Genomic DNA, 14,270 nt, shown 5'->3' on the forward strand with positions numbered 1-14,270 from the left:
GACATACTTACCCGCTCGCGGTGTGTAGCGCGTGTCCGCGCTATTCTCCGGCATGCCCGCTCGCGGTGTGTAGCGCGTGTCTGCGCTATTCTCCGGCATGCCCGCTCGCGGTGTGTAGCGCGTGTCCGCGCTATTCTCCGGCATGCCCGCTCGCGGTGTGTAGCGCGTGTCTGCGCTATTCTCCGACATGCCCGCTCGCGGTGTGAAGCGCGTGTCCGCGCTATTCTCCGACATGCCCGCTCGCGGTGTGTAGCGCGTCTGCGCTATTCTCTGACATACCCGCTCGCGGTGTGTAGCGCGTGTCTGCGCTATTCTCTGACATACTTACCCGCTCGCAGTGTGAAGCGCGTGTCCACGCTATTCTCCGACATGCCCGCTCGCGGTGTGTAGCGCGTGTCTGCGCTATTCTCTGACATACTTACCCGCTCGCGGTGTGTAGCGCGTGTCTGCGCTATTCTCCGACATGCCCGCTCGCGGTGTGAAGCGCGTGTCCGCGCTATTCTCCGACATGCCCGCTCGCGGTGTGTAGCGCGTGTCTGCGCTATTCTCTGACATACCCGCTCGCGGTGTGTAGCGCGTGTCTGCGCTATTCTCTGACATACTTACCCGCTCGCAGTGTGAAGCGCGTGTCCACGCTATTCTCCGACATGCCCGCTCACGGTGTGTAGCGCGTCTGCGCTATTCTCTGACATACCCGCTCGCGGTGTGTAGCGCATGTCTGCGCTATTCTCTGACATACCCCCTCACGGTGTGTAGCGCGTGTCTGCGCTATTCTCTGACATACCCGCTCGCGGTGTGTAGCGCGTGTCTGCGCTATTCTCTGACATACTACCCGCTCGCGGTGTGTAGCGCGTGTCTGCGCTATTCTCTGACATACCCCCTCGCGGTGTGTAGCGCGTGTCCACGCTATTCTCCGACTCCGACATGCCCGCTCGCGGTGTGTAGCGCGTATCTGCGCTATTCTCTGACATACCCCCTCGCAGTGTGAAGCGCGTGTCCACGCTATTCTCCGACTCCGACATGCCCGCTCGCGGTGTGTAGCGCGTATCTGCGCTATTCTCTGACATACCCCCTCGCAGTGTGAAGCGCGTGTCCACGCTATTCTCCGACTCCGACATGCCCGCTCGCAGTGTGTAGCGCGTGTCTGCGCTATTCTCTGACATACCCGCTCGCAGTGTGAAGCGCGTGTCTGCGCTATTCTCTGACATACCCGCTCGCAGTGTGAAGCGCGTGTCAGAGAATATCAGAGAATAGCGCAGACACGCGCTACACACCGCGAGCGGGTATGTCAGAGAATATCGCAGACACACGTAAAAACACACTGCGAGCGGGCATGTCACGGTGTGTAGCGCGTGTCTGCGCTAATCTCTGATATACCCGCTCGCGGTGTGTAGCGCGTGTCCACGCTATTCTCCGACTCCGACATGCCCGCTCGCGGTGTGTTTTTACGTGTGTCTGCGCTATTCTCTGACATACCCGCTCGCAGTGTGAAGCGCGTGTCCGCGCTATTCTCTGACATACTACCCGCTCGCGGTGTGTAGCGCGTCTGCGCTATTCTCTGACATACTTACCCGCTCGCGGTGTGTAGCGCGTCTGCGCTATTCTCTGACATGCCCGCTCGCGGTGTGTAGCGCGTGTCCACGCTATTCTCCGACTCCGACATGCCCGCTCGCGGTGTGTTTTTACGTGTGTCTGCGCTATTCTCTGACATACCCGCTCGCAGTGTGTAGCGCGTGTCTGCGCTATTCTCTGACATACTACCCGCTCGCGGTGTGTAGCGCGTGTCTGCGCTATTCTCCGACATGCCCGCTCGCGGTGTGTAGCGCGTCTGCGCTATTCTCTGACATACTTACCCGCTCGCGGTGTGTAGCGTGTGTCCACGCTATTCTCCGACTCCGACATGCCCGCTCGCGGTGTGTTTTTACGTGTGTCCGCGCTATTCTCCGACATGCCCGCTCGCGGTGTTCTTTATCAATCAACCAAAGCCGGTCGCGGGGGCGCCGCCCTCGCCATCTTTCCATTCACTTCACTTTTGCTATTTAACCAGAGCGAATGAGACGAGTGCGTCACGTCTGGTGTTTGTCAACGCGCCTTTGGAGAGAAGTGAAAGTGACCGCTCGGCTAGTATCGATACTTCGGGAAATTAGTATTGGTACTGTTAAAATATTTCAGTATCGATATTTATCGAAATATCGATATTTTTGACAACACTAGTTTACATAATATATGTGTGTGTGCTGTGTGTAATAATTATATTGTATATATAAATACACACACATGCATCTATATATTTAAGAAAATTTTGTTTTAAATAGTAAAAATATTAGTATAAATACAGTATATACCTGCAAATATTTCTTAAATATATACATGCATTTGTGTGTATTTATATATATATATATATATAAAATAATTGTACACAGTACACACACATATATTATGTGAACAGAAACTTTCATTTTGGATGTGATTAATCGTTGCCCATCACTAATATAAGCTGTTGTATCTGATTGTGTTTTGCGGTTTCAGTTCCTGCTGTGGAGGAAGTATGATGGGCCGAATGTAGCGGAGAGCTACTGTTGGCCCGCGGTGGCTCGGGGCTTTGACACGGTGCTGGTGTCGCACAACGGAGACAATCCTCTGTCCTACATTCCTCCTCTGCTGATGCTGCTGCAGACGGTGTCTGTGGTCTCCAGTCTGGCCGCGCGCACTGGGGTGAGATCCACTGCTCTGCTACCGCTCAGAGGACAACAGCGCGCGCTTACGGGCGATGTTCCCTCTCACTGTTTCTTGCTGAGCAAAACTTTTCTCTATTGGGCAAAAACATTCTTCACACCTGACCTGTACAGCATGAGTAGAAACATGCAGTTGTAACTTTGAACTTGAATGTGCCATTTCTATTTTATTTGACCCTTGATGTAACTTATTGGTATTAAATCATATTTTTGAAAACAAGCAGACAAGAAGTCACTAAATGAAGCACATTTTAGGTTACCTAAGATATATATTTTTTACAGTGCTGTTAACTGTACCCGTCTTTACCAAGAAATTCTCTAAAGAATCATTTACAAAATCTTCTGCAGGACAGTTCAATTCTTAACAATATAATATAGTATGAAAAAAAAATCAAGCCGTTACACTGAGATGGTTTGGGAAAACCATAAAGTGTTTTTCTACAGTCAATTAATTTTGTACAGGCAGCATTAAAGGTACAATATGTAAGAATATTGTATCAAAAAAAAAAAAAAAAAAAACACTTTCACAGTGTTATATATTTTTTTCAATTGTGTACTGAAATTATCCTAAAAGTTTCCAAGAATTTGTAACTTCAGAGAAATTCCAACTTTTGTCGCCTGTCAATGACGTAATATCCGCTTCATCCCTGTTTCCGCTCGTACTGCCACAGTAACCATGGTGACAGACATGACAACTGCGTTACGTCTAGCGGCGTGCTCACGCTGTTGTTGTTTCGTCATTATGGACCATGGCAAGCAGACTTTGGGGAAAAATTAGAACTAAAACAGTATCAATATCAGCGTGCCGTTTTCGAGACGCCGAGAGCTAGCGTCCGCGACTAACTTCCACTCGACAGAGTCTCGCTCTTGCATGAGCTTTATTAGACAGGTGAGCAAATGTACATAAAGCTAATCAATGTTATATAGCTCAACATGATGAAATGTTAGAATATGATCTGTATGTTATTCTAATGTTGATCTAGCTTACTGCTAATCTTATATAGCCAACAAACAAACACATAGAATAACATTATAACTTTCAACACACCAGATGCAGTTTAGTGTGATAGTGTAGAGCGAGTGAACAGCGCTGCGTTACCTCACAAGTTTTATTCGCCTAATAAACTGACCTGTGTGATAGTAATTCAGCACTTGCGGGTACGTTAGTCCAGTTAAATGAAATGTCCCCATTCCTTTATATCCGCGGGACTCGCGTGTGCCGCTGAGATCTGTCTCTCATTAGCACTCACGCCTGCTTCACACCACAGTCATGTTAAAAACATCAATGTATTCACTCATCCATAAACAATATTAGATCCTTCAGCATTACAGCAAGTTCCATGAATCCGCTTATTCACTGCGTCATCAACCTACGCCTTTGTTATTGTAAGAGGATAGCGACCCCTAGCGGCGAAAGAATTATATGTTGTAGCTTTAAACCATCAAAGTTAAATGATTGTTTATTGCTTATGAATTTCCAATATTTTCTTTAGCAGGGGGTTTCAAACTTTTTAATGGCAAGGAGCCCTAAACAATATCCTTGTGAGATCAATTCTTTATTAGGCTTATAATATAATAAAATATAGGCCTAATAAAATATAATATAAAAAATTTATTTGATTTTGAAGTGATATAATATATGATTTTCATATTATATTATTATAATATGAAAACAAACTGAAGCATTGAAATAGGTCTATAGCTAAATATTTTCAAGAATAGAGAATATGTGAACTTGTTTGTAGTAATCTAAACATCCCTGAAATCCACACACACACATCTATTTAAACGAATGTAGCCTGTGTAATGAGTCTGCACCGCACGTGGGTGGGTGTGTAATTGTTTCCGTTCTGTGCCCATCATCTCTTATTTCCACTTAATCAAACCACTCTTCTTTAAAACATGCCAACTCTATAGATGTTGACTCTATAGCACTGCAATTATTTCTCACTTAAACTACAATCAAATGGATTTCCCCACACACGCTTCTGTCCTCTGCGTAGCATTTTATTCTTTCTGCACGGCCGCGGCATCAGATGTGCGTGGCCGCGCGCACTACTTAGAGGAAACATTTGGCAGATAAATTATTGCTCCAGGTACCGCGGTCCCGACTCAAGCGAAAAGGTGATCACGCCTTTTCGCGGCTTTGAAGAAGCACTTTTATAGCTTGTCGTTTGACTCTGACCCAGGAGAGAATGAAATATAAATTTAATGTTGATGTGTTACTGTTTTGTATTCTCTTGTGTTTGGTTTTATCGATGGCTTTGTACAGCACTTTGGGCTGGAGGCAGTAGAGAAATGTGCTTTATAAATAAAACAAACTAAACTATTTACCAAAAACCAAATCGCCAAGAACAGAAATAGTATTTTCATCTCGGAGCACACAGTTCTAAACTCTTTTTCCTCTAATCCTCTTGTCCTGATCTGATCCCAGTTGTGCTGAGTGTCTGTGTTTTGCAGCCTGTGGCGGTGATCCTGTGTCCGGGCTGGGAGAAAGTTCAGACGGTGCTGGAGCTCCTGGAGGACAGCAGAGCCACTCACAGCCTCCATCCCACCAGTGTGCTCCTGGGCTTGGACCAGGACGAGCCCAAGAAGTTCAAGATCCAGAGGAACTGTGAGTGTTCGTCCGTAGCACACGAGATGTTGAGTGCGGATCAAAACCCAAAGCTGTGAGGCTGTTGCGATGCCGTTACAGGTCAGCTGCTGGTGACGACCCCGTTCTCCATGACGAGACTGCTGGACGCTCAGTGCTTTCTGTTCCTGAGGCTGTGTCACCTGGTGCTGGACGAGGCCGATGTCCTTTATTCACAAGCTCCTGAGCAGGTGACGCCCCAGAGGAGGAGGGCAGACTTTGTGCCATTCAGACCAAATTTGTCTCACTTTAAATTAGGAGTCACGATTTTCAAATATTCGATTAGTTGATTTTATTATAGAATATCGAATAGGTTGTGCGATTATTCTCTTTAAAAGAAATCCCCATGTTTTCGGTTCGGATGCGGTGGTGACACGTTCATGTAACCAGAGGGTGACGGTGCCAATAACGCATCTAAAAGCTGTCAATCAACTCTCAGCAACACATTGTCTCACACCAGAGCATGTGAGCGGAGTGGTAATATTTTCTCCAGCGCATTTCTGAAGATTACGCTCCGCTCGCTCAGCGCCGCTCGCTCAGAATGCCCTTTGTGACGTGCTGGTTCGAAATAAGTTAGGCTGCCTGTGCACGACTAAAGTTTTTAGAGAATATTAAGCACAGAACTTTTGTACTGATCAATCCTCGAGTAACAACGAGAGTAAATGAAGACTGCTATGTTTATTCTAACATCCAAAAAACAAAACACCTCAATCGCTTTCGGAGACATTCTACAGCTGCTCCAGCATCGAAACAATGGCGGAATGTGTCCAGCTCACTCAGGGCGGGTCTATGCTCAAACTGCAGTGTCAATCAACAGTCGTGGGCGGGGCTTGTGCAATTCTACGTCACATTGCATTGATTCTGAGAACAGCTCGTTCTGAGACAGTGCTTATGATTCATGGGGTTTAAAAAAAAAAACACTGGTTGGATTTTTATCATTATAGGGTGGTTGTGTACACACACTGCCAAAACACATTTATGTTCAAACACCATGTAAAAGTGAATTTTGCATAATAGGTGCCCTTTAAAGACTTTTAACATAATTTTAGCTCAACTCACTTTCACCTTTTGTTTGTGATCCGATGTGGATTCTGATCATCGTATACGGCAGAAATATCTACGCGATGCAAAAGGCTATGTGCGCTAACCATTACCATAGTAAACATGGTAAATATGACTACTTGAAGAAATCAGACAAATCATATAGGCTATCACAATCATGTTTTGATTTTATCTGTCAGTACTTCTCGTCTCTTTATACTGGACTGTCTGATATCCATATTTATCTCTGCATATGTCATAACATTTCGAGAGCTTCCTCTGTTTCTCTGACTGAAAATATAACTATTTGGAGAGAGTGCTAAAGCTCCTTAGGTCATCTCGCTAGTTTCCAGTGATTTCTTGGTTTCATTACCCGTGATTTCATTTGTGGGTGAAATGATGGGTGTGTGTGACGTTGTTCCAGAGAAGCGTGTTATGGGTGTGTTTTAGTGAAGCGCTGCAGAGCTTCTGTCCTGACGGTGGAAACACAGCAAGTTTTGGGCTCGGTGCTCCAGGTCCGAGGCTATTAGCCCCGCCCGCCCGTTAAAAGCCCTGCTCGCACTGGCCCGACAGTGGAAACTAGGCTAATGGAGAATATGGGAAAATTAATCAACTTTCATGTTGGAAAACCTCTTCTAGTAGAGCCCAAAAACAACATCAAGACTTTGTGAAAGGGCATAATAAGTCCTCTCTAATATAAAGAGGGACCCTCAGATTTGTTTTGAACATGTCTCTGTGTAGATGTCGGTGATCCTGAAGCACTTCCAGAAGGTGGTGTCCGGAGAGGAGCGGTCCTCGTGCCCCAGGCAGATCATCGCGGTGGGCGGCCGCTGGAGCGCCGGGATCCAGGCTCTGGTACGAGAACACATGATCTACCCCTCCGTCATCATCACCGTGATGGAGGAGGCCGCGCTGTACGGCAGGGTTCATCAGGTCAGTCCTCGAGCGCTGGTGTTTCTGTCCTGTCCTCTTGAACGCTGGTGTTTCTGTCCTGTCCTCTCGAGCGCTGGTGTTTCTGTCCTCTCCTCTCGAACGCTGGTGTTTCTGTCCTGTCCTCTCGAACGCTGGTGTTTCTGTCCTCTCCTCTCGAGCGCTGGTGTTTCTGTCCTGTCCTCTCGAGCGCTGGTGTTTCTGTCCTGTCCTCTCGAGCGCTGGTGTTTCTGTCCTGTCCTCTCGAGCGCTGGTGTTTCTGTCCTGTCCTCTCGAACGCTGGTGTTTCTGTCCTGTCCTCTCGAACGCTGGTGTTTCTGTCCTCTCCTCTCGAGCGCTGGTGTTTCTGTCCTGTCCTCTCGAGCGCTGGTGTTTCTGTCCTGTCCTCTCGAACGCTGGTGTTTCTGTCCTGTCCTCTCGAACGCTGGTGTTTCTGTCCTCTCCTCTCGAGCGCTGGTGTTTCTGTCCTCTCCTCTCGAGCGCTGGTGTTTCTGTCCTGTCCTCTCGAACGCTGGTGTTTCTGTCCTCTCCTCTCGAGCGCTGGTGTTTCTGTCCTGTCCTCTTGAACGCTGGTGTTTCTGTCCTGTCCTCTCGAACGCTGGTGTTTCTGTCCTCTCCTCTCGAGCGCTGGTGTTTCTGTCCTCTCCTCTCGAGCGCTGGTGTTTCTGTCCTCTCCTCTCGAGCGCTGGTGTTTCTGTCCTGTCCTCTCGAACGCTGGTGTTTCTGTCCTCTCCTCTCGAGCGCTGGTGTTTCTGTCCTCTCCTCTCGAGCGCTGGTGTTTCTGTCCTGTCCTCTCGAACGCTGGTGTTTCTGTCCTCTCCTCTCGAGCGCTGGTGTTTCTGTCCTCTCCTCTCGAGCGCTGGTGTTTCTGTCCTGTCCTCTTGAACGCTGGTGTTTCTGTCCTGTCCTCTCGAACGCTGGTGTTTCTGTCCTCTCCTCTCGAGCGCTGGTGTTTCTGTCCTGTCCTCTCGAACGCTGGTGTTTCTGTCCTCTCCTCTCGAACGCTGGTGTTTCTGTCCTCTCCTCTCGAGCGCTGGTGTTTCTGTCCTCTTCTCTCGAACGCTGGTGTTTCTGTCCTGTCCTCTCGAGCGCTGGTGTTTCTGTCCTGTCCTCTCGAACGCTGGTGTTTCTGTCCTCTTCTCTCGAACGCTGGTGTTTCTGTCCTCTCCTCTCGAACGCTGGTGTTTCTGTCCTCTCCTCTCGAGCGCTGGTGTTTCTGTCCTCTTCTCTCGAACGCTGGTGTTTCTGTCCTGTCCTCTCGAGCGCTGGTGTTTCTGTCCTGTCCTCTCGAGCGCTGGTGTTTCTGTCCTCTTCTCTCGAACGCTGGTGTTTCTGTCCTGTCCTCTCGAACGCTGGTGTTTCTGTCCTCTCCTCTCGAGCGCTGGTGTTTCTGTCCTCTCCTCTCGAGCGCTGGTGTTTCTGTCCTGTCCTCTCGAACGCTGGTGTTTCTGTCCTGTCCTCTCGAACGCTGGTGTTTCTGTCCTGTCCTCTCGAGCGCTGGTGTTTCTGTCCTGTCCTCTCGAGCCAGGGTCCCCGCGGATCCTTAAAAAGTATTAAAAGGTCTTAAATTCGATATTTAAAATTTAAGGCCTTAGAAAGTCTTAAAGTCTTATTTTTACTTATGAAAAGTCTTATTTTTACCTATGAAAGGTCTTAAATTTTAGATGACACTTTGACGACGTATCTAAATGCTTTCCAAATGAAAACTATCTAATTAGCGTACGTATTATTTTTATTATTCTATCTTTGTGGATTTGCTTGTTCACGTGACAATTCGCGTAATTTACGGCAGCGTATTAGCCTGCGTCTGTCTCCTGCACGCGAGAGGAGAGGATAAGAGAACGAGTAAATGTCAGTTCAATAGTAAGTTCATTCTTTGTGCTTAGGATTGTCTATGAACTATGATGATATTGTAATCATTGTTTTAACTACGTACGAGGCACCGCGAATTCGAGCTGACATCGCGTTTGTCTCTCATGCTTGCTTTCACTGCGTGATGTGTCAGTGCAGTTATAGATATGCATATGTCCCCAAATGAGTTTTTGTCTTATTATATTTATATCATATTATGTTGTTATATTAGAATATCACGAGCAAGAGTGCCGTTTTCCTGTGCACAATTGCAAATGTGCTATTTATTTTATACAACTGTTAAATTAACAATAAAGTTAACATTGTGTGTTACTTTTTATATTGTCAATATTGTTTGTTTCCCCCTTTATTTCGCCGACGAGAATTTCATAATGAAACTGTAGTCCAACAGACAGCGATTCTTTTTTAAAAAACTGAAATCCGCGTTTTGAACGAATCATTTGATTCAATGAATGAATCTGCCGTTTGAACAAATCGGTTGAATAAAACTCCCAACAACTCGCTTATTAAGACAGTGACTTACTGCCACCTATTGGCGGGTTTAGTTGCATATTTAAAGTACCCTTTAATTAAAATGTTAAAATTATAAATAATTTCATATTTAAATATTGAATAGCTTTATTTATGCAATTGCAAATTAAGTGTAAATATAGTAATGCCAGTTCGGGTGCCGCTTCTGTGTCACCTCTGCACTGCAAGGATGTTTTTTTATTTAATTATTTAATTTGACAGTGGGTACGGTCTTATTCTAATAGAATTTAATTTGAATGTTAGAATTTGACATAAAAGGTGATGCATACCTCTAAATACGTTTAGAAATAATTTCCATATTTAGGTGAAAATGCCCCTGGAAATCAATTTAAGGTGGCAAATATTGCCCCTTAATAAAAAAAATTATTTCAGTCACTACTGTGAACTGACCACTGCATAGAATATGTTAAATATGAATATCTTTGAGTCTGCTGTCAACAACAGGCCTAAACCAGCCATGGTACTAGTACAAAATCAGTAAAATATCATCTAATTATTATTAACAAAACTTTGAAAATATCGAGATATATTTTTGTTAATATTGCAAACCCCTAATGTACGGTATTAATTTTGATTTCTTCAGGTCTTAAAAAGGTCTTAAAAAGCCTTAAATTTGACTTTAAAAAATGTGCAGATACCCTGTCGAGCGCTGGTGTTTCTGTCCTCTCCTCTCGAATGCTGGTGTTTCTGTCCTCTTCTCTCGAACGCTGGTGTTTCTGTCCTGTCCTCTCGAACGCTGGTGTTTCTGTCCTCTCCTCTCGAACGCTGGTGTTTCTGTCCTGTCCTCTGAGCTCTGACTTGTGTGTCTGTGTCTCAGAGGGTTCAGCTGTGTCTGGACTGCGACAAGATCTCCGTTCTGCTCGGATCTCTGGACTTCCACCCGCCCAAACCCCAGAAAACCCTCATCATTACCAACTCGGCCGAGGAGACAGAGCATGTGTATAAGGTAGATTATTAAATTAATCACAGTAAAGGATTTCAGATACCAATAAGATTTTAGATATCACAAACATTTTGCTTTCATCCTCAACATTGCAGAATGATTTCATGAGTGGTTTCCATGTTTCAGGTCCTTAAAATCTTTGAAAGTCCTGGAATTTCTTTTTACAGTATCTGTACGAACCCTGTTTGCTTGTTGTCATTATGGCACTGTATTGAACCACTAATGTAATGCTGATTGGCTCCTGCATCTGATGGATTTTACCATCTGTTGTTCAGGCTGTGGTCAACACTGCCGTATTCACACTGAAAGCTCATGAAGATGTGACGGACCAGTTTGACTTCGTCATTGATCAGTGGAGGAAAGACATCGGCCAGGGAACGCAGGTCATTCTGGGTAAGTGTTTGCCATTTGACATTACAGCTGTTAACCCTCTGGGGTCTGAGGTGTTTTCTGGGTCCTGGAGGTGTTCTGACATGCTCTGACATTTGTGCTTATTTCTGTTGCTTGTGACATTTTCATTGATAAAGTCTTATTACAATAATATGTCAGCAGCATGCATGTAAAAGTTTGTAGTTTTGAGATAATGATGTTTATGCATGGTTTGTGAAACCCTTCCCCCCAAAAAATTGTCACTGAAATAAGGTCATGAAACCCATACTGATTATTTCTTCACAAGACTTTTGAAAATTGTATCACATAGCCTAGAATATTTTCTTAAAGACTGTGTTTTGTTTAAGAAATCTGTATGCGAGGATGCCTGAACCACCCAATAATATTGATGTGTTTAACACCTGAGAAAGACAAAGACCCTCCCATAATGGCCCTATTAGGAGCTCTCAGGCACTATCATTATGAGGAACCTTGCACAAAGAATGAGAATGAAAAAAAAATGTTTTTATGATTGTTTGGATTTATTTACAACACAGCATAATCCAAAGATACATAACAAAGGACAAAAAAGCACATTATTGAACACACTTAATCTAAAGACAGAGACTTGAACAGTCACACACCTTTGTCCCATTCCTGAAACATAGTACATACTTGTCATTGTCATTTTAGATTTTTCTGGTAAAAAATTTTTTTTTTACTCAGGAACACTACACTAGAGATAAATATATGGATTAACATGTTACTTCAAATGTCTCCATTCGTTATGACGTTATGAAATGAGATTGGAGTAAAAATATGAAGCCTAATGTTTGGTGCATTTTGCACAATTAATAAACTACAACTAATACAAAACTCAGCTGCTCGAGTATTGACCAAGACCAAGAAGAGAGAACGCATCACACCGATACTAAAATCATTACATTGTTTACCTGTTAGTTTTCGTGTTGATTTTTAAAAAACTTTTATTAGTTTATAAGGCATTGTATGGACATGCTCCAGACTATCTTTTAAAAATGCTTTCAGTACATGAACCTGTAAGGACTCTCAGATCATCAGATGCTCTACTTTTAACAGTACCACACAGTAGAACTAAAAGATTTGGTGATGCTGCATTTAGCCACTACGCTCCTCGCCTCTGGAATAATCTTCCAGAAGAAGTAAGACGTGCATATATATATATATATATATATATATATATATATATATATATATATATATATATATATAATTTGACTAGTTGCTATAATGTAAAGTTTATATAACAATAACATGCTTACTATTATGAGTGAATGTCTTACCTTAAAAATCTTTCTCATCTTCAAATCGCGTTCTTCTAATTCTTCTGAGGTAAATCCAAGGTAAACACCACAGCACAAACACAGTCTTCCAAACTTGATGAAAAGGTTACTGGAGTCTCATATTCTTTGTTTTGAGGTGAAGAGGGCGTTAACAGCTCTGCGTTCCTTCACGTGGAGATTTGCATGTGAACAGCTCGTGTGGGTGTGGGTGTGGTCACATTAGAGTTAATTAGGAAGCGTTTGAGAAACTGTACATGTCGTTGCTTTCATACGGATTACTTCAACAGACAATATTTGTTTTTAGAATATAATTTACTTCATTAAAATATAGAGACTCCAAACGTTGTAAAGACATACGTTTCAAGTGTGTGTGACAAACATTCGCTGAGTTACAGGTTATTTTCAGGTCGCGTTTCAGAATGAACTTCACATTGAGAGAGACGGCAGAACGCGCATCATGTTTATTTTCTTTATTTTACGAAAAACACATTTTGTTTTTATTATGAGTGTACACAAATAATAGAAGAAATGTAACAGTTTTGAATGATGTGTAACATGTATGTAAGATCAAAATCAACAGAGTATTTTGAGTCTGTTTTGCACTTAAAAGAAAAAAAACGAGCAGATCACGCTGGCGCGATTGCCGACCCCAGAGGGTTAAACTAAATCCCTTAAGATGTTTTTTTTCATCAGATGCAGGAGTTTTCTCTCTGTGTTTTTCCAGCTACAAAGCAGACATTCTCTGTTATTATTTTTAAGTAATTGCTGCTGTTTGATGCTGCCTATTGTTGTTGTTTGTTTTAAATATTCTTTTGTTTAATTTTTTAACTGAGATTCATTCACTAGACAGAATTTCTTTGTACTATATGTGTATTGAGAATAAAGTTCAAGTTAAGTTATTACATTCTGTTGGATAGCCAAGAAGGTTATATAATTCGCTTCAGTTTCAGATGATAAATAAAAACAATAGGTTGTTACCAAAACCTGCCTGCGGGAAGGTTAGTGGACATATGTTAGGGAACATTCAGTGTTTTGCTTCTTGTCTGACTCTCATTGCTCCTCCAGTGACCACCAACGACTGCCTCAAGGCTCTTGGTATCCGGGACGCCACATGCGTGGTCCATTACGGGTTCCCCAGCTCCCCCAAGCTGTTCGGCAGACGCCTCTTCTGCATGTCGGAAAACTTCAGAAGCCTTCCAGACACGGTGCTGTGCTTTATGCTCATCCCTGTAGTTGAGTGTGATGGTGATGTAGTGCTGGGCGGCATGACCTAAAATTTATACCACAGTATTTTTCAAAATGTATTACTGTCGTAACCCCGGTTCTCTGAAACGTCGAGGGGAGAGATCCACCTATGGGAAGGGTATCTGACCTCTGCGGAAGCTTCCAACTGCACCAAGTCTGGCTAGACAGACAGAAGTGCGCAGCCAATGCCAGGTAAGGACCAACCCCCTTACCTGAGGGCATATAATACCTGCAAGCACTGCTGTTCTCTAGTAAGTGTATTCACATCTCGTGTTCGAGATCCATCCATGGGAGAGACGTGGACAGCTCCCTGACTGCCCAATACACACGCAGTGAGGTTCTGTAAGCCAGAGAAGGACGGTCGCCCTTGGAAGGCAGTGCCTGACACGTCCCATAATCATGAACCTGCAATCCTGACGCACACACATAACTGCTGTGCACATGCAGTTGGCATGCTGGCACATTTACCCCCTGTTCTTTAACTCCAATGTGAACTGGAAATAAAAAGGAGGGTAACAGGGAAGGGCTACGAAGATCCCACCCCCAAAACAGAATGTGCTACCAAAGGTCTGGTGACGTCCAGCCGGTAGTAACACTAAAATGTATGGGGAGAAGCCCAGCTGGCAGCAGAGCAGATGTCCCGCTGTGAC

General features: G+C 44.3%; 1 protein-coding gene across 1 annotated transcript in view; it reads left to right on the top strand.

Moving 5' to 3' along the window:
* Nucleotides 1-14,270, top strand: part of tdrd12 (tudor domain containing 12) — a 75,222-nt gene that overhangs the window by 23,621 nt on the left and 37,331 nt on the right. Inside the window, exons 16-22 of the mRNA XM_079602916.1 lie at nt 2,530-2,715; nt 5,196-5,349; nt 5,431-5,558; nt 7,150-7,341; nt 10,559-10,687; nt 10,960-11,077; nt 13,441-13,580. Of these exons, the coding sequence (XP_079459042.1) occupies nt 2,530-2,715; nt 5,196-5,349; nt 5,431-5,558; nt 7,150-7,341; nt 10,559-10,687; nt 10,960-11,077; nt 13,441-13,580 (1,047 nt within the window). The remainder of the gene's footprint in view (nt 1-2,529; nt 2,716-5,195; nt 5,350-5,430; nt 5,559-7,149; nt 7,342-10,558; nt 10,688-10,959; nt 11,078-13,440; nt 13,581-14,270) is intronic.

The sequence above is a fragment of the Phoxinus phoxinus genome, assembly GCF_949152265.1.
Source record: "Phoxinus phoxinus genome assembly, chromosome: 25".
Lineage (NCBI taxonomy): Eukaryota > Metazoa > Chordata > Actinopteri > Cypriniformes > Leuciscidae > Phoxinus > Phoxinus phoxinus.